Raw genomic sequence first — 21,325 nt, 5'->3', positions numbered from 1 at the left:
TATGGTCCACAGTACGTTGTATAGTTATTTTCTTTCTGACCACAATGCTCTCTGCTGATACCTCTGTCCATGTCAGGAACTGTCCAGAGCAGAACAAATCTGCATAGTAAATCTCTCCTGCTCTGGACAGTTCCTGACATGGACAGAGGTGTCAGCAGAGAGCACTGTTGTCGGGCAGAAAATAACTATACAACTTCTTCTGTAGTATACAGCAGCCGATAATTACTATGTTTGTATAGATTAAAATGTTTGTATAGAAGTAATTTGCAAATCTCTAGAACTTTCTGGCACCAGTTGATTAGAAAAGATTTGTTTTCCACCGGAGTACCCCTTTAAGGCCAAATGGGTCATGTCCTTTCCCCTGCCCAATTCCCTGCAGCTGCCGATCTCTTGCCTCCTGGTCCCGAGTCCTCACCACTGCTTTCTGGTTCCTGTGATGGGCTGATCCTGCAGAAACTGCCTGCTTAGCCAGTCACTGTCCAAGATGGGTCACCACTCCGATCAGTGATTGGTCTAAGGGACATCACAGTATCCACAAAGTGGTGCGAGACAGAGACAGGAAGTTATGGGGAATAAGGGCAGGCGAGTATCCTTTCCATTTTATTTGTATGACAATTTGATTCACCTCCTTATGTTTTTCTGGGAACAGAAAAACATGATTTCTATAAAAAGGAGATTATTTTTTTTTTAATGATGTATATTAGAAAGGTTAATGTTTTGCCAAAATGTACAACATATACAAAGTTTTTTAATCTGACAATGCCCAACAAGGGCACCAATGATGCACTATGCCAATGGGGATGATCTCCCAGTGAGATGCTCCTGGGGTACAGCGTACAGCCATAAGATTATCAGATTAAAGGAGTACTCCGGTGGAAAACTATTTTTTTTTTTTAAATCAACTGGTGCCAGAAAGTTAAACAGATTTTCAAATTACTTCTATTTAAAAATCTTAATCCAGTACTTCCAGCTGCTGCATATTACAGAGGAATTTCTTTTCTTTTTGGATTTCTTTTCTGTCACGACCGCAGTGCTCTCTGCTGACACCTCTGTCCATGTCAGGAACTGTCCAGAGCAGGAGAAAATCCCCATAGCCAACATATGCTGCTCTGGACAGTTTCTAAAATGGACAGAGGTGTCAGCAGAGAGCACTGTGGTCGTGACAGAAAAGAAATCCAAAAAGAAAAGAATTTCCTCTGTAGTATACAGCTGCTAATAAGTAGCTAATAAGTACCGGAGGGATTAAGAATTTTTTATAGAAGTAATTTACAAATCTGTTTAACATTCTAGCACCAATTGATAAAAAAAAAAAAAATTTCCACCGGAGCTCTCCTTGAATGTCTATGGAAATCGTATTGAATCGTATTACTGAACGATTTAGTCAGTTTAATCGCACACAATTATTTCGCGCAGAAGCTTCGGAATGTTCTAGTAAGATCCAAAAAGTACGAGAAACTTCTACAGAAGAGACCCACCCCTGTATATTTATCAAAACCTGTGCCGAGGAAAAGTTGCCCAGTTGCCCATAGCAACCAATCAGATCGCTTCTTTCATTTTTAACAAGGCCTCTGACAAAATGAAAGAAGCAATCTGATTGGTTGCTATAGGCAACTGGGCAACTTTTCCTCTGCACAGGTGTTGATAAATCTCCCCCAAAGGGGGAAAGTGGTGTAGGGAAACTTCTAGGGAAACTTCTTTTTAGGGTGCGTTCCCACCTGGCGTATACGCAGCGTATTTCACACTGTGCAAAATTTACGGCAGCAGCGGGAAACACGCTGCGTATTCCTCGATCACTCTACCCACAGGGCTTTCCGGCGGAAGCCCTATGCGTGTAGTGAGTTTTGGAGGCGGGGCCATGTGCCGACGTGACTGTGAAACGTGGCTCCGCCTCCAAAACCCACTGTACACATTGGGCTGCCACCGGAAAGCCCTGTGGGTATAGTGAGTGAGGAATACGTATTTCCTGCTGCTGCCGTAAATTTTGTGCAACGTGAAAAGGCTGCGTGCACGCCAGGTGGGAACGCAGCCGTACCCCATTAATTCATGTGGTGGAAACTGTACCTGCACCGAATTGATACCATGGTGCAGAACATGGGCTAAACTTGGGGCGGATCACATTTCTTTATGGTCTCTTTGTGCAACATTTTAACCCGTGCGACAATTATGCGACTTTATAATTAAGCTGTCAACAGTTACTTTGTATGCAGTGTTTTTTTTTTGTTTTTTTTCGTTCCGGTGGTGAATTGCACCACAGTGTGCGACTTTTTCAAAAAGTTGCAGTTTCATAAATTTCAGAAAAAGCTTAACTCAAAACACGTCTACCACAGCAAAAAAAAAAAAAAAAAAAAAGCACATAAATGAAAAGTTGCAAAAAAAAAATGCACTGCGCCAAAATATTGCGACAGGAAAACTTGAGTAAAAGGCTACATAAATCCCCCCCCCCCCCCCCCCCAATGTTTTTTTTTTGGGGGGGGGGGAATCAGGCAGTTGTCCAAAAAAAAAAAAAAAAAAAGAATTACCATTCAACAGAGAGATACGGTTTTTATAACCATCCGATTTTCCTTTTTGCGTAAGATTTGATCAGTTTTCACATCATCCGATTTTACAGTGCGACAGCCGGATGCAAGAATCATGATCTGAATGCTCTTTAAACGGATCCGACATTGTCGTCTGTGATAGAGAACACTTGGTCACGAGGTAGAGGACACTCTGGGAGACATGGCCAGAAATTTGGGTGCATGGTCTACACAGTCCACTGGTGTAGGGCGACATTCCCCAAAACTGCAACTCCCGTCATACCCTGTCATGATGGGAGTTGTGCTTTTGCAACAGCTGGAGAGCCACAGGTAGGGGAATACTGATGTAGGGTTACGAGTAGTGTACTGTAACCTATGGGTAGGTCCTTAACCGATGGCTTCTCAGTTGTTGCAAAACTACAACTCCCATCATGCCTTTGGCTGTCAGGGCATGATAGGAGTTGTGGTTTTGCAACAACTGGAAAAACACTGGTTGGGGAACACTGGTGTAGGGTAACTGGTGTAGGGCAGTGTTCCCCAACCAGGAGCTTCCCAGTGGTTGCAAAACTACAACTCCCATCATGCCAGTGGCAGTTTTGCAATAGCTGGAGAGCCTTTAGCTCTGTCAGCGCATGATGGGAGTTGTGACTTGCAGCATCTGAAGAGCCACAGCTTAGGGAACACTGGTGTACGGTAACCAGTGGTGAAGGCTGTTCGGGCATGATGAGAGTTGTAGTTTTGCAACATCCAGTGTAGTGTAACTGGTGTTCTCCAACCTTTGGCTTCCCAGTTGTTGTAAAACTACAATTCCCATCATGCCCATGATCAGAATTGTAGTTTTGCAACATATTGGGGAACACTGGTGTAGGGTAAATGGTGTAGGGCAGTGTTCCCCACAACCTGTGGTTAAAACTGTCAAGAAGATGATGGGGGTTGTAGTTTTGCAACATCTGGAGAGTCACAGGTTGGGGAACATAGGTGTAAGGTAATTGGTGTATGACAGTGTTCCCCAACCTGACGCTACCCAGTTTTTACAAAACTGCATCATGCCCATGATGGGAGTAGTAGTTTTGCAACACCTGGAGAGCCACAGATTGGAGAAAAACTGGTGTAGGGCAGTGTACCCCACAACCTGTGATTAAAACTGTCAAGAAGATGATGGGGGTTGTAGTTTTGCAACATCTGGAGAGTCGCAGGTTGGGAAACACTGGTGTAGGGTAACTGGTGTAGGGCAGTGTACCCCAACCTGTGGTAAAAGCTGTCAAGGGCATGATGGGGGTTGTAGTTTTGAAACATCTGGAGAGCCATGTTGGGGAGCACTGGTATAGGGTAACTGGTGTATGGCAGTGTTCCCCAACCTGACGCTCCCCCTTTGTTGCAAAACTACAACTCCTATCATGCCCATGCTGTGAGTTGTAGTTCTGCAACATCTGGAGAGCCACAGGTTGGGGAACACTGGTTTTAAGTAACTTTTGTGAACTTTTACTCTCCTATAGAACTTTCCCTTTAAGACCCCGTGTTTGTGTCGCCCGCCGGTCACACCCGGCCTGTACGTGGCAGAAGTTTCGGCGCAGTGTGAGGGGAGGACACAGCCAGCTGTTTTCTGTCGGCCAACTCTTCCCGCAGCCCCTTTAAAGAGCCTCCCCCTGCCCCTCCTCCTCCCATAGCCCCGGTGCACACAGCAGCCACGTCACCGCCAGCTGGGGAGTCCCTGGCATCGATCCTCTCCGGGCACCGCTGCCAGCCGCACACCGGGCACCCCTCATCCCTCAGCCGGGACCCTCAGGCTTCTATCCGGGACATCACTTCCTGAAAGATGAACGTGTTCCGGATTTTGGGGGATCTGTCCCATCTCTTGGCCATTATCATCCTGCTGATGAAGATGTGGAAGACCAAGTCCTGTGCGGGTATGTGCGGGGGCAAAGAAGGGGGCACGACGGGGGCAAAGAAGGGGGCACAACTAGTTGTATAGAAGACTTGTGAAAACTTGGTGAAAACTTTTTCTGGGGCTTCTTTTGCAGCAGTGCAGGAAACCCGAGCAGCGTCAGTATGGATTGTGCACTGCACGACTGTCCTGGTATCTGCACATCAGCAGCGATGCCCCGGCCGCTTACATTAGCGCCATCCAGCGATCTTAACGCGTTTCAGAACTAATGTGTGGTTGCATTGTATGCTGCCCATTCCCAAGTCACTAGGTAGCCCTAGACCAGTGTTTCCCAACCAGGGTGCCTTCAGCTGTTGCAAAACTACAACTCCCAGCATGCCCGGACAGCCTTCGGCTGTCCGGGCATGCTGGGAGTTGTAGTTTTGCAACAGCTAGAGGAACCCTGGTTAGGAATCACTGCCCTAGACTAAGGGTGGGTTCACACCACGATTTTTCTATACAGTTTTTGGATACGTTTAAAAAAAACGTATGCAACCGTTCAGCAAACCGTGGCCATAGACTTTCCATTTAAAAACCGTATGCACCATATTGTATACAGTTGTCTCCGTTTTTCAAACCATACGTTTTTTTTACTTTTTTTTTTCTGGACAGAAAACTGTGGCCTACCACGGTTTTTGGTCCGGGTGAAAAACCGTATTAAACCCTATACGTTTTTTTTTTTTTTAACATGGGAGTCAATGGGATCCGTACAGAACTGTATGTGCGTACGGTTCCATCCAGTTTTCACCATACGGTTTTTGACTTTGCACAGTTTGTTTTCTTGTAATTTCAATCAAACAAGTGAAACTTTATTCATAATTTGAACACACGTTTTGATACAGTTTAGGCTGGGTTCAGACCACGTTTTGTACTTACGGTTCCCGTATAGGGGAACTGTATTTAATGCATGTCTGTGAGCCGACCGGAGTGAACCACAGCCTCCGGTCGGCTGCGTTTTCGGCCGTATGCTGTTTCCCGACCGCAGGCAAAAACGTGGTCAACCGCGTTTTTTGCCTACGGTCAGGAAACCACATACGGCCGAAAACGCAGCCGACCGGAGGCTGTGGTTCACTCCGGTCGGCTCATAGACATGCATTAAATACGGTTCCCCTATACGGCTGAGTGCGGGCGCCGCGATTAAGCCCCGCCCCCTCCTCCCAGCCGTATACGGGAACCGTAAGTACAAAACATAGTGTGAACCCAGCCTTAGTCAGGTTTTGAGGAATCCGTTTTTTTAACCCCTTAAGGACCGGAGGTTTTTCCGTTTTTGCATTTTCGTTTTTTGCTCCTTGCCTTTAAAAAATCATAACTCTCAAATTTACACCTAAAAATCCATATGATGGCTTATTTTTTGCGCCACCAATTCTACTTTGTAATGACGTCAGTCATTTTGCCCAAAAATCTATGGTGAAGCGGGAAAAAAAATCATTGTGCGACACAAAATTGAAAAAAAAAACGCTGTTTTGTAACTTTTGGGGGCTTCCGTTTCTACGTAGTACATTTTTCGGTAAAAACGACACCTGATATGTATTCTGTAGGTCCATACAATTAAAATGATCCCCTACTTATACAGGTTTGAATTTGTCGGACTTTTGGAAAAAATCATAACTACATGCAGGAAAATTAATACGTTTAAAATTGTCATCTTCTGACCCCTATAACTTTTTTATTTTTCCGTGTATGGGGCGGTATGAGGGCTCATTTTTTGCGCCGTGATCTGAAGTTTTTAACGGTACCATTTTTGCATTGATAGGACTTATTGATCACTTTTTATTCATTTTTAAATGATATAAAAAGTGACCAAAAATGCACTATTTTGGACTTTGGAATTTTTTTGCGCGCACGCCATTGACCGAGCGGTTTAATTAATGATATATTTTTATAATTCGGACATTTCCGCACGCGGTGATACCACATATGTTTATTTTTATTTTTATTTACACTGTGTTTTTTTTTTTATTGGAAAAGGGGGGTGATTCAAACTTTTAATAGGGGAGGAGTTAAATGATCTTTATTCACTTTTTTTTTTCACTTTTTTTTTGCAGTGTTATAGGTCCCATAGGGACCTATAACACTGCACACACTGATCATTGTTATCCCATAGGGACCTATAACACTGCACACACTGATCTCCATCATTGATCACTGGTTTCTCATAAGAAACCAGTGATCAACGATTCTGCCGGATGACTGCTCATGCCTGGATCTCAGGCACTGAGCAGTCATTCGGCGATCGGACAGCGAGGAGGCAGAAAGGGGCCCTCCCGCTGTCCTGTAAGCTGTTCGGGATGCCGCGATTAGCCGCGGCTATCCCGAACAGCCCGACTGAGCTAGCCGGGAACTTTCACTTTCACTTTTAGCCGCGCGGCTCAGCTTTGAGCGCGCGGCGCCGCGATCGGCGCTGCGCGCTATTAGAGGCGGGTCCCGGCTTCACTATGACGCCGGGCCCGCCATGATATGACGCGGGGTTACTGTGTAACCCCGCGTTATATCAGAAGAGCAGGACCAATGACGTACCGGTACGTCCTTGGTCCTTAAGGGGTTAAAATAAAAAACCTAATAAAAAACTGTATTGCAAAAACGTGGTGTGAACCCACCCTAAGGCTGGGTTCACACCACGTTTTTGCAATAAAGTTCCTGTATCAGGTTTTTGATAAAAAAAAAAACGAATTCCTCAAAACCTGACTAAACTGTATCAAAATGTGTATACAAATTTTTATCTGTATACGGTTGAAAACCGTATACGGTTTGAAAAATGATGTCCGGTTGCATCCGTTTTTTAAGAAAAAAACGTATAAGTTTTTATCTTTTCACTCCATTATGAATAAAGTTTTACTTGTTTGATTGAAATTCCAAGAAAAAAAACTGTGCAAAGTCAAAACCGTATGGTGAAAACTGGATGGAACCGTACGCACATACAGGTCTGTACAGTTCCCATTGATTCCCATGTTAAAAAAAAAACGTATACAGTTTAATACAGCTTTTCACCCGGACCAAAAACCGTGGCACGCCACGGTTTTCTGTCTAAAAAAAAAGTAAAAAACCGCATGGTTTGAAAAACGGAGACAACCGTATACATTATGGTGCATACGATTTTGAATGGGAAGTCTATGGGCACGGTTTTCTGTACAGTTGCGTTTTTTTATTAAACCGTTTGCCGAAACCGTATAGTAAAATCGTGGTGTGAACCCACCCTAACAGTCGTTCTTTTTTTTTTTTTTTTTTTTTTGCTTTGTTCGTTATTTTTTTTTTTGCATCTTTGGCGTTCATACATTACTATCCTTAACCCCTTAAGGACCCGGGGTTTTTCTGTTTTTTCATTTTCGTTTTTTCCTCCATACCTTTAAAAAATCATAACTCTTTCAATTTTGCACCTAAAAATACTACGGCAAAATGGAAAAAATAATAATTGTGAGACAAAATTGAAAAAAAAATTATTTTGTAATATTTTGGGGGCTTCCGTTTCTATGCAGTACATTTTTCGGTAAAAATGACACCTTCTCTTTATTCTGTAGGTCCCTACGATTAAAATGATACCCTACTTATATAGGTTTGATTTTGTCGCACTACTGGAAAAAATCATAACTACATGCAGAAAAATGTATACGTTTAAAATTGTCATCTTCTGACCCCTATAACTTTTTTATTTTTCCGTGTATGGGGCGGTATGAGGGCTCATTTTTTGCGCTGTGATCTGAAGTTTTTAGCAGTACCATTTTTGCATTGATAGGATTTATTATTCATTTTTTCATGATCTAAAAAGTGACCAAAAATGCACTATGATCCTGCGGTTTAATTAATTCGGACATTTCCGCACGCGGCGATACCACATATGTTTTTTTTATTTACACAGTTTTTTTTGGTTTTTTTTATGGGAAAAGGGGGATGATTCAAACTTTTATTAGGGGAGGTGTTAAATGATCTTTATTCACTTTTTTTCCCCACTTTTTTTTTGCAATGTTATAGCTCCCATAGGGACCTATAAGGGTGCATTCACAACACGTTTTGTACATACGGGTGCCGGATCCGGCGGGGGATGGGGCAAACCCTGGCCGGATCAGCCCATGACTCCATTTACTTTAACGACCCGACCGGAGTCAAACGGTGACTCCGGTCGGCTCAGTTTTGACTCGTATGCGGTTTCCTGACCGGACCGAAATCTGGTTTGCCCCTCCCCCCGCCGGATATGGCACCCATATGTACAAAACGTGCTGTGAATGCACCCTAACACTGCACATACTGATCTTTTACATTGATCAGTGGCTTCTCATAAGAAACCACTGATCGATGATTCTGCCACTTGACTGCTCATGCCTGGATCTCAGGCACTGAGCAGTCATTCGGTGATCGGACAGCGAGGAGGCAGGTAGGGATCCTCCAGCTGTCATGTAAGCTGTTCGGGATGCCGCGATTTCGCCGCGGCGATCCCGAACAGCTCCCTGAGCTAACCGGCATACTTTCACTTTAGACGCGGCGTTCAACTTTGAACAACGCGTCTAAAGGGTTAATAGCGCGCGGCACCGCGATCAAAGCCGCGCGCTATTAGCCACGGATCCCGGCCTCTAAGTTAGAGGCCGGGCCCGACCCGGGATTATAGATCGGGAGCGGACTCATGACGTGTACCTGTTAAAGTGTACCTGTCATCAACAACAACTTTTTATATAATGTAGATAATACCATTATATGTATATTTGTAATATGAAGTGATTAAAAGTTGTGTATATTCTGCAGCTTCTGTCTGTGCGTCTCTATGAGGAGTCCAAAAACAGGAAGTGAGGGCGGGACAAGCAGGGATCCTCGCTTGTCAATCATCCTGATGTATGAGCATGTCACAGAGCCTCAGTGCACACTGTCCCGCTTTTCATCAGTGTACAGAGCCCTCCTTGTCCTCAGTGTACAGAGCCCTGCTTGTCCTCAGTGTACAGAGCCCTGCTTGTCCTCAGTGTACAGAGCCCTGCTTGTCCTCAGTGTACAGAGCCCTGCTTGTCCTCAGTGTACAGAGCCCTGCTTGTCCTCAGTGTACAGAGCCCTGCTTGTCCTCAGTGTACAGAGCCCTGCTTGTCCTCAGTGTACAGAGCCCTGCTTGTCCTCAGTGTACAGAGCCCTGCTTGTCCTCAGTGTACAGAGCCCTGCTTGTCCTCAGTGTACAGAGCACTGCTTGTCCTCAGTGTACAGATCCCTGCTTGTCCTCAGTGTACAGAGCCCTGCTTGCCCTCAGTGTACAGATCTCTGCTTGCCCTCAGTGTACAGAGCCCTGCTTGTCCTCAGTGTACAGAGCCCTGCTTGTCCTCAGTGTACAGAGCCCTGCTTGTCCTCAGTGCACAGAGCCCTGCTTGTCCTCAGTGTACAGAGCCCTGCTTGTCCTCAGTGTACAGAGCCCCGCTTGTCCTCAGTGTACAGAGCCCCGCTTGTCCTCAGTGTACAGAGCCCTGCTTCTCCTCAGTGTACAGAGCCCTGCTTCTCCTCAGTGTACAGAGCCCTGCTTCTCCTCAATGTACAGAGCCCTGCTTCTCCTCAGTGTACAGAGCCCTGCTTGTCCTCAGTGTACAGATCCCTGCTTGTCCACCCTCACTTCCTGTATTTGGACTCCTCATAGAGACACACATGCAATAGCTGCAGGGACAAAAATATACATATAATGGTATTATCTGCATTATGTAAAAAGTTTTTGTTGACGACAGGTACACTTTAAAAATCATACAGAATCGTATATATCTAGACGTATCTATTGACTTCTATTGACAAATCGCATCCAACTCACTTACCCGTGTTGGTCCGTTTACGTTTTCGTCCGATTTTTCTGTAGGCTGACCCCGAATTTTGGTCCATATTCAAAAAACGGATTTGTATCTAATCAATTTTTACAGCATTTGTTTTTAGCATCTGTTTTTTTTTTCAAGTGTATAAAACAAATATGTTAAATGAAGAATAAAACGCAGTGCGATCGCACCATTATAAGAGCATTAAAGACCTATACATTAAATGGATGTTGACAATGGACTCTGCTGTTTGGCGTACAGCAGAATCTATTTTCCAATGACTTACATTGATATATAACAAAAAAAATACATTACAACATATATATTTACATTTTTTGAATGACATAATATCGGACTAAAAAAAATAAAAAATAAATAAAAAAAGAATATGGAAACCGATGTAAGTAAAAACAAAACGCAATCCAATGCGTAGGAAAATTCTATGGGTAGACATTCTGCAAACAGCGGGCACGGGCAGTACATGCCGGCGCTAGAACTGCTCAGAAATGCGCCATCTCTATAGACCAGTGGTCTTCACCCTGGGGATCTCCATATGTTTGCAAAACTACAACTCCCAGCATGCCCGGACAGCCATTGGCTGTCCGGGCATGCTGGAAGTTGTAGTTTTGCAACTTCTGGATGTCCTCAGGTTGGAGACCACTGCTATAGACGCCAATGCATTTCCAAGCGGATTCAGCAGAAAGAATTGACATGTCAATTCTTTCTCCGGAGGCCGAAATCGGAATTTCCACAGCAGTTGTTTCCACAGCGGAAATTCTGCTGCTGCATGCACAATGCAGCAGAATCCCATTGAAAACTATTTACCCGTCAGATTCTGCCTCAGAAATTCTGAGGTGCTACATTTTAAACCTCATGGTTTATTTCTTCTTTTCAGCAAACGTGCACAATTTGGTGCCGATTTGCTGCTGCAGATTTTTCTTCTGAAATATCTGAACGGGAAATCGGCAGTGTATGACTCTGTGTGAACATACCCTTAGGCTAGGTTCACACTGTGGAATTTCTGGGCAGAATTTCTGCCTGAGATCGAGCCGGCGGCGCTAGGACCGAGCAGACTGCATTGCTTCCCCCATAGACTGCATTGCATTTCTGGGTGGATCTTTTGGGAGATCTGCTCAGAAATGCATTGCCATCTATGGGGACGGCAATGTAGTCCGTGCGGTCCTAGTGTCGCCAGCTCTATCTCCAGCAGAAATTCCACAGTGTGAACCTAGCCTTACGTCCCATGCACACTGCGGAATTATTCAAGGGTTACTCCGCTCTCCAGCGTTCAGGGCTCAATGTTCCGAACGCTGGGTGCGGGCTTCCGTGTTCACGCCCGCCCCCTCGTGATGTCCTGCCCCCTCAATGCAAGTCTATGGGAGGGGGCATAGACTTTCATTGCATAGACTTTCATTTTAGACTCACGGATACAAGGGGTTAATGCCATCTACCCCTAGGGTAACAACATCTGCCCTCATCACACCCCACTACCACATTAAGATGTTGCAAAACTACAACTCCCAGCATGCTGGTTTTGCAGCATCTGGAGGTCCACAGTTTGGAGACCACTTATTAAAGGGGTATTCCAGGAAAAAAACTATATATATATATATATATATATATATATATATATATATATATATATATATATATATAAACTGGCTCCAGAAAGTTAAACAAATTTGTAAATAACTTCTATTAAAAAATCTTAATCCTTTTAGTACTTATGAGCTTCTGAAGTTAAGGTTGTCTTTTCTGTCTAAGTGCTCTCTGATGACACCTGTCTCGGGAAACGCCCAGTTGAGAAGAGGTTTGCTATGGGGATTTGCTTCTAAACTGGGCATTTCCCGAGACACGTGTCATCAGAGAGGACTTAGACAGAAAAGAACAACCTTAACTTCAGAAGCTCATAAGTACTGAAAGGATTAAGATTTTTTAATAGAAGTAATTTACAAATCTGTTTAAGGGTGGGTTCACACCACGTTTTGTACTTACGGTTCCCGTATATGGCTGGGAGGAAGGGGCGGGGCTTAATCTCGGCGCCCGCACTCAGCCGTATTGGGGAACCGTATTTTATGCATGTCTATGAGCCGACCGGAGTGAACCGCAGCCTCTGGTCGGCTGCGTTTTCGGCCGTATGCGGTTTCCCGCCCGCAGGCAAAAACGTGGTCGACCGCGTTTTTGCCTACGGTCGGGAAACCGCATACGGCCGAAAACGAAGCCGACCGGAGGCTGCAGTTCACTCCGGTCGGCTCATAGACATGCATTAAAAACGGTTCCCCTATACGGCTGAGTACGGGCGCCGCGATTAAGCCCCTCCCACCCCTCCTCCCAGCCGTATACGGGAACCGTAAGTACAAAACGTGGTGGGAACCCACCCTAACTTTCTGGAGCCAGTTGATATATATATATATATATAAAAGTTTTTACCTGGATAACCCCTTTAACAGTGAACATCTAGGTACAGCAGACTCCATTTACAGCAGTAACCTCCAAACTGTGCTCCTTCAGATATTGCAAAACTACAACTCCCAGCATGCAAGCATGCTGGGAGTTGTAGTTTGCAATATCTGAAGGAGCACAGTTTGGAGACTACTATGGCGGGATGATTACACTCCGTCGCCATCACACAAGACTTGACATTCCTTGGCTGTACCTACCCAGTGTATTGTGTTCTGTATTCCTGCAGGCAGATGTGAACACGTGGAGTAGGCCGAAGCCTTTACATACATTGTTCCTGTCATGTAACCAGATTTGCATTAATAATCGCCTGAAGGAAGACATGTTAAAACAAGGCATTTCACTAGCGTAAAGAACCTTGACTAGAGAAGTAGGACACTTTTAGATGTGGGCTGTTATAAAGAGGGCACACGCTATTCCCTTCGCCTCCCATCACTACCCCTATAATATACACATTAAGGAAGATTTATCAAAACCTGTCCATAGGAAAAGTTGCTGAGTTGCCCATAGCAACCAATCAGATTGTTTCTTTCATTTTTAAAAAGGCCTGTGAAAAATGAAAGTAGCGATCTGATTGGTTGCTATGGGCAACTCAGCAACTTTTCCTATGGACAGATTTTGATAAATTCACCATATTACAGTGATCCCTCAACTTACAATGGCCTCAACATACAATAGTTTCAATATACAATGGTCTATTCTGGACCATTTTAACTTGAAACCAGACTCAACATACAATGTACAGACAGTCCAGATCTGTGAAATGAATCAATGGCCGGAAGAACTGACCAATCAGAATGGACATTTACATCTGTACTACTGAAGTGCATGCACTGACTGTTTTGGTAGCGCCCCCTACAGTACAGGGAGGTACTACATGTTCTGTACTCTTTACCTCTGCCAGGGTTAGCTGCTCCTTTGGACACCAGGTGAGGGCAGCTACATTTTGCATGTACTGTACAGGACCCTGAAAAAGCTCCTGTCCTCTATATAGACCAGCCTTTCCCAACCAGAGTGCCTCCAGCTGTTGCAAAACTACTACTCCCAGCATGCCTGGACAGCCTTTGGCTGTCCAGGCATGCTGGGAGTTGTAGTTTTGCAACAGCTGGAGGCCCCCTGGATGGGAAACACTGACATAAGACAGTGATTACAGCTTCCAGCAGCTATTTCTTACTTTTATATGTAAGGATTTGCTTTATCTTTATTAGTTATCTACTTATCTTTCCCTAATCCTCACTTTTTCCTATTTTTGGATGACATTTTGGCTTCAGAACCAATTACCAGGTTTCCATAGAGTTATGGTCTCAACATACAATGGTCTCAACATACAATGGTCGTCCTGGAACCGATTAATATTGTAACTTGAGGGACCACTGTATTTTGTCCCATTTGTCTGGTAGTCACTTTTATTACAAATGTCCATGTCACATATATGATCGAGCGGGGAGGCCGACCAGTCACAACTCTACTTGAGATGGGTCATTGCCTACCATTGGTCAATCCCACAGGGTGGCTGACCCTCGTGTCTATAAAGGAAAGAATGATACCCACTAGGGAGGCCACCCTGTTTGTGGCTAGTTTGCTGCGGCCTACCACTGAACTCACTGGCACAACAAGATTTCTGTGCTACGTCACAGCAGGGTTAAAGGGGTATTCCAGGCCAAAACTTTTTTTCACATATCAACTGGCTCCGGAAAGTTGAACAGATTTGTAAATTACTTCTATTAAAAAATCTTAATCCTTCCAATAGTTATTAGCTTCTGAAGTTGAGTTGTTTTCTGTCTAACTGCTTTCTGATGACTCACGTCCCGGGAGCTGTGCAGTTCCTATGGGGATATTCTCCCATCATGCACAGCTCCCGGGACGTGACATCATCATTGAGCTGTTAGACAGAAAACTTCAGAAGCTAATAACTATTGGAAGGATTAAGATTTTTTAATAGAAGTAATTTACAAATCTGTTTAACTTTCCGGAGCCAGTTGATATATATAAAAAAAGGTTTTGCCTGGAATACCCCTTTAAATATGAATGATAAGAATGATAATAAGGCCTCATTCACACGCCCGAATTCCGCTTGGAAATTGTGAGCACGGAAACCTTCCAGCAGAGTCCTATTGTTTTCAATGACATTCTGCTGCACTGTGCACACGGCGGGATTTCAGAGGGCGAAAACATTTACAGCGGAAATTCCGATTCCGACTTTCTAAATCTGACATGTCAATTCTTTTTGCGGAATCTGCTCTGAAATGCATTGCCATCTATAGAGCTGGCGCATTACCGAGCACTCCTAACACTGGATACTTGTGCCGGCGCTTGCAGCCTGCAGAATGTCTGCTTGGGAATTTTCTGCCCAGACATTCGGCTGTGTGAAGATAGAATGATAAAGGTGCCATGTGTTCAGTGCCACAAGCGCTATTACCCAATACAAGCTAGTATAGGCTAACCCAATGGCAGTTTCTATACCAGGGGTATATAGCGTTAAAGCCCCTTTACAATCTTTGCCTGCATAGTAGTGCCTGGCCAGCACAGCTCCATTCAACTGAATATGGCCAACCACAGTTAAAGGGGTACTCCGGTGAAAACCTTTTTTCTTTTAAATCAACTGGTGGCAGAAAGTTAAACATATTTGTAAATTCCTTCTATTAAAAAAAATCTTAATCCTTCCTGTACTTATTAGCTGCTGAATACTACAGAGGAAATCCTTTTCTTTTTTGAATGCTCTCTGATGACCTCACGACCACAGTTCTCTCTGCTGACGTTATTATAATGATAATAACACTTTATTTATTGTTGTCCTTAGTGGGATTTGAACCCAAGTCCCCAGCACTGCAAGGCAGCATTGCTAACCACTGAGCCACCATGCTGCCCTTTGCATACATCTGCTGTGCACGGTTGCCAAAATGGACAGAGATGTCAGCAGAGAGCACTGTGCTCGTGATGTCATCAGTGTTCCAAAAAGAAAGGAATTTCCTCTGTTGCATTCAGCAGCTGATAAGTACTGGAAGGATTAAGATTTTTTTTATAGAAGTAATTTGCAAATATGTTTAACTTTCTGCCACCAGTTGATTTAAAAGAAAAAAGGTTTTCACCGGAGTACCCCTTTAACCTGAAAGGGGCCATAGCATTGAATCGGAGCTGCAGACCCCTTTTTTTCTTAGCATCTGCAGGGGCTTTAGATGTCAGACCCCCATGGTTATAAAGTGCTGGTACATCCTAGCCTTTATGAGATATGAATATTCCCATCGGTTCATATATACGCAGCCGTCATGGAGGTCCGTGTGCCAGCTGTATATTCAGTACTAAGCATAAGATCAGATACTGTTATGTGTTATTAGGAAACGCACGGCTCTTGTAATCAGATATGATGATATCAGCTACAGGATAGAAGTTACCGCAGCAGAACAATATATCATATAGATGTGTATAGAACATAGGATATAGAAGAGTTTAGATCCGTGGTTCCCAACCAAGGTGCCTCCAGCTGTAGCAAAACTACAGCTGGAAGAACCTGGGTTGGGAAACACATATTTAGACATTAATATAGTTTTGTATTTTTATTCCAGGTATATCAGGGAAAAGTCAACTATTGTTCGCTCTCGTATTCACCACACGCTACTTGGATTTGCTGACAACATTTATATCCGTCTATAACACAGTGATGAAGGTAAGGAGCGGATTGAATCCCCCTAAAGCAGTGGTCTTCAAACTGTGGCCCTCCAGATGTTGCAAAACTACAATTCCCAGCATGCCCGGACAGCCGTTGGCTGTCCGGGCATGCTGGGAGTTGTAGTTTTGCAACATCTGGAGGGCCACAGTTTGAAGACCGCTGCCCTAAAGTTATGAATGTCTGATCAGTGGGGGTCCTGACAATGGGAGTTGGTTGCAAATGGGTGGTTGCTTTTCTACAATAGCGAATGGAGACATTCAGGGACACCTCACTTGGCCGTTTTTCCTAATCTCCCATTTACGATAATGTAGAGTAAGGGCATGTTCACATTGGGTAATTTGTGCGGAATTTCCTCACGCGGAATTGCACGTCAGAAATTCACGCTGTGAACATTACCATTTGTGTGAATGGGTCTTCCGCGGACCCGTTCACACTGAGGAATTTCAGAAGCGGACAATTCCACTGCTGAAATTGATCCGTGCAAAGAAAGAACATGCATTACCGTAAATGGTGACGGCGCAGGGCTGCGCAGTCCTACCGCCAAAGTATTTTGGTGGCACCCGCCAGATGGAATCTCTGCTCGCGGAATTCTGCGAGCGGAGATTCCATTCACATTACTCGGTGTGAACATACCCTGACATGCACAGAAAATAGGGTAATGGTTGCAGTTCACACATCATGGTAACATACAGGTATTCAAGTCACAGAAGTAAGTAAAAGTATCAGGAGACCACAGCAAAAAAAAAAAAAAAAGAGATCCATGGAACCTTAAAAAGAGAGGATGACACAAAAACACAGCCTTAGCCAATCAAAGCTCATCTCACACCGAACTGCTCTGGGCTGTGTGTAGCAGAGTGAGGGAGGAAGTTCACCCCTGTATGGCTTCAGATGATGTCACGCCTGCTGGGGAACGCCCCTTCCCAGTCTGTGAATCTGATCGAGACTGAGCAGAAAATACAGAGCAATATCAAGGTAGAAAACTAAAAAATAATAAAAATAAAAGGCAGGGGGTGATTTATCATGATGGAGGCAGTGAACTGGGAGGATTATAACATTTAACAAGATCATGACAGGTACTCTTTAAGTACATTAAACTTGATATATTGTAGAGACACGTCAAAAGTTTTGATAGGTGGAGGTCTGAGTGTTCAGACCCAGACCGATCGCTAGAATGAGCCGGGAGAAGAGTGCGCTAAGCAAAACAAATTTACAGTGTAAGTCTATAGGATTGTCTTCCCTTCCCGTTCATTCTAGTGATCAGTTGGGGTCCAAACACTCAGACCCTGACTGATCAAAACTTTTAGCATGTGAAAAGTTTTTTTTAAAGTGACAGGTAAACTTTAAAAGGGGACTCCACCCCTAGACATCTTATCCCCTATCCAAGGGATAGGGGATAAGATGTCTGATCGCAGGGGGTCCCGCCACTGGGGACCCCCGCAATATAGCATGCAGCACCCACCTGTATCTGCTTCCGGAAGCGCTGGAGGTTCTGGCTCCCGACCACGGGGACGGAAGATTGTGACGTCACAACTCCGCCCCGTGTGACATCACACCCCGCCCCCTCAATGCAAGTCTATGGAATGGGGCGTGACGTCCGTCACGCCCCATCCCATAGACTTGCATTGAGGGGGCGGGGTGTGACGTCACACGGGGCGGAGTCGTGACTTCACGATCTTCCGTCCCCGTGGTCGGGAGCCAGAACCTCCAGCGCTTCCGGAAGCAGATACAGGTGGGTGCTGCATGCTATATTGCGACCTTTGATCACGACCTTTGATACTGTATTTTTTTTTTGACGTTTTCCACAGATCATATTCCTGCTTTGTGCCTATGTCACGATTTATCTGATCTACATAAGGTTTCGAAAGACGTACGACAGTGAGAACGATACCTTCAGACTGGAGTTCCTCTTGGTGCCGGTTATTGGGCTCTCCTTCTTGGAAAACTATGAATTTACACCTCTGGAGGTAAGAGACCGAATTCTAAAAGCCAAGAGTGTTATAGAGTGCTTGGTCCTATAAGGTAAGAATTGTCTTCATATGGATGTATCTACCTAACAAAACTACATTGACTTATGTTAGTGTTTCCCAAACAGCGTGCCTCCAGCTCTCGCAAAATTACAATTCCCAGCACAGCCGAAGGCGAGTAGTATCAAGTATCACAGTTTTTGTCACAATTTTCAGAAACCATGGCAAAAAAAACTGCTAAATTAACACAAAACATGGGTAGCATGTGAACACAGCCTCAAAAGAGGTTTTCACTGGACTTAAATATGATGGTGCCTCCTTGGGTTAGGCCATTGTAGGGGTTGTCCAGGTTTAAAAGAAAAAAAAAAAACAGTGCCAACCCTGTCCACAGGTTGGGTCTGGTATTGCAGCTCTGCTCTGCTGAAATGAATGGGCCTGAGCTGCAGTACAACACACAACCTGTGGACAGGAGTGGTGCTGTTTTTGCCAAAAAGAAGCAGTATTTTTCTAATTCTGGATAACCCCTGATCAGATTGGTGTGGGTTCGTCTCTTGGCATCTCCATTTACCAGCTGATTGAAGAGGTTGTGGCGCTAGGACAAGCAGAGTAGCATCTTCATCACTAGGCACAACTGTGTACATTTTGTACGATTCACTAGAATGGGACTAAGCTGCAGTACCAGGTACAGCCACTATGAGATGTGTGGCACTGTACTTGCTCAGCATTAAATAAGCTACAGCTCTTACCTGATCTTGGGATTGTTGGGAGTTCGAGCATCACCATTCGTATATTGATGGTCTGTCCTAAGGGTAGGCCATCAATATTAGGCCATGTTCACACGACAGAATTTCTGGAAAAATTCTGCTCTGAAATTCCATTGCAGCAGAGTCCCATTGTTTTCAATAGGATTCTGCTGCACCATACACAAAGCAGAATTTCTGTGGCAGATGTTTCTGCTGGGGAAATTCCGATTCTGGTCTCTGCCAAAATAATGAACATGATCATTCCCTTGGAAAATGCATTGCAGTCTATGGTGATGGTGCATTTCCGTGCATTTTCCTAATGTTACTATTGAATATTCTTTATGGCATTGTAACCTGCCTACAGGCTACACCTTATAGGGGTTTCCAGGACTTTAAAGGATACTCCGCCCCTGGACATCTGATCCTCTATCCAAAGGATAAGGGATAAGATGTCTGATCGCTGGGGGTCCGGCCATTGGGACCACCGTGATCTCCAGACGGCACCCCAGTGTTCTGAACATTTTTGTTCACAATGCTGGGTTCGGGCGGCCATGCATCATTCATGTCTTTGGGAGGGGGGGTGGCGTTACACCACGACCTTGGCCATCCAAACCCAACATTCTGAACAAAAATTTTCAGAATGCCAGGGTGTCGCCTGAGATCGTGGGGAATCCCAACGGTCGGACCCCCAGCGATCGGACATCTTATCCTTTGGATATTGGATAAGATGTCAAGGGGCGGAGTACCCCATTAGAGTCCATTAAAGGGGTACTCCGGTGCTTAGACATCTTATCCCCTATCCAAAGGATAGGGGATAAGATGTCTGATCGCGGGGGTCCCGCCACTGGGGACCCCCGCAATATAGCACGCAGCACCCACCTGTTACTGCTTCCGGCAGCGCTGGAGGTTCTGGTTCCTGACCACGGGAACGGAAGATTGTGACGTCACGGCTCCGCCCCCGTGTGAGGTTGCACCCCGCCCCCTCAATGCAAGTCTATGAGAGGGGGCGTGGCCGCTGTCACGCCCCCTCCTATAAGCTTGCATTGAGGGGGCGGAGCGTGGCGTCGCACGGGGGCGGAGCGTGGCGTCGCCCCGTGATTGACAGTAATCAGACCCGGAGCGAACACGCTCCGGGGACTGATTGTAACGGGGTGCGGCGTGCAAGATCACGCGGGTCCCCAGCGGTGGGACCCCCACGATCAGGCATCTTATCCCCTATCCTTTGGATAGGGGTAAGATGTCTAAGCGCCAGAGAACCCCTTTAAACCCCTATAAGGTGTAGCCTGTTTGCAGGAACGTTCTTGGACAGATCCCTAATTCTATTGTACAGGGATAATAAGATCCATTTTTATTCTTTTAGTTGTCCTGACTTCTTGCTTACACGTTATACTGTTTCAGTCTGGGCAGAGTCATTTTCCTGCACGTATTGTAATATACACCATTGTAAATATTGACTGAGGCGTTACTGATGTTTGTTATCTAGAACGTGGAACTAGAACTCCAGAGTAGAATTACACTACGTATCCTTACATCCTTTCTACATTTCATTATTGTACTTTGTAAGAGCCATGAAGTCTACAGATATATATGTCGGACATGCTGTGATCATACTACAGACAAGGGCTGGGCGGTATACCTGTTCATACCGAATACCGAAATTTTTGTGCTGCACGATATGAATTTTAACCCACACCGCAATACCGGTTTGGCCCCTCCCCCTCGAGAATGAATGAATTAGCCCAGCGCTGTGCTGTCCCCAACTAATCCTATGTGACCTGCGAGCGCTGTTCTGCCCCCCCCCCCCAATTAATTATTAGCCCAGCACTGCGCTGTCCCCATCAGGGTACTACTCACATGTCACCCGCATGCGCTGCCCTCCTGGTCCTGTTTGTTGCGGCCGCCAGCGCTGACACTCTATACCAGTGGTCTCCAACCTGCGGACCTCCAGATGTTGCAAAACTACAACTCCCAGCATGCCCGGACAGACAACGGCTGTCCGGGCATGCTGGGAGTTGTAGTTTTGCAACATCTGGAGGTCCGCAGGTTGGAGACCACTGCTCTATACTGTGCGGTATATCTGTTCATACCGAATACCGACATTTTTGTGCTGCACGATATGAATTTTAACCCATACCGCAATACCGGTTTGGCCCCTCCCCCTCGGGAATGAATGAATTAGCCCAGCGCTGCACTCCACATGGGGGAAATAATCCTATGTGACCTGCGAGCGCTCTTCTGCGCCACCCCTCCCCCCCCAATTAATTATCAGCCCAGCACTGTCCCCATCAGGGT

The 21,325-nt window shown here is 45.2% G+C and overlaps 1 protein-coding gene across 1 annotated transcript in view; it reads left to right on the top strand.

Annotated features, from left to right (window-relative positions):
* The first annotated feature begins 4,089 nt into the window (after positions 1–4,089).
* Positions 4,090–21,325, top strand: part of KDELR3 (KDEL endoplasmic reticulum protein retention receptor 3) — a 30,365-nt gene continuing 13,129 nt past the window's right edge. The window contains exons 1-3 of the mRNA XM_056523935.1: positions 4,090–4,423; positions 16,223–16,323; positions 18,132–18,290. Coding sequence (XP_056379910.1) covers positions 4,333–4,423; positions 16,223–16,323; positions 18,132–18,290 — 351 coding nt within the window. The 5' untranslated portion in view covers positions 4,090–4,332. The remainder of the gene's footprint in view (positions 4,424–16,222; positions 16,324–18,131; positions 18,291–21,325) is intronic.

Source organism: Hyla sarda, chromosome 6, assembly GCF_029499605.1.
Source record: "Hyla sarda isolate aHylSar1 chromosome 6, aHylSar1.hap1, whole genome shotgun sequence".
Lineage (NCBI taxonomy): Eukaryota > Metazoa > Chordata > Amphibia > Anura > Hylidae > Hyla > Hyla sarda.
This window is presented reverse-complemented; position numbering and strand designations above follow the sequence as displayed.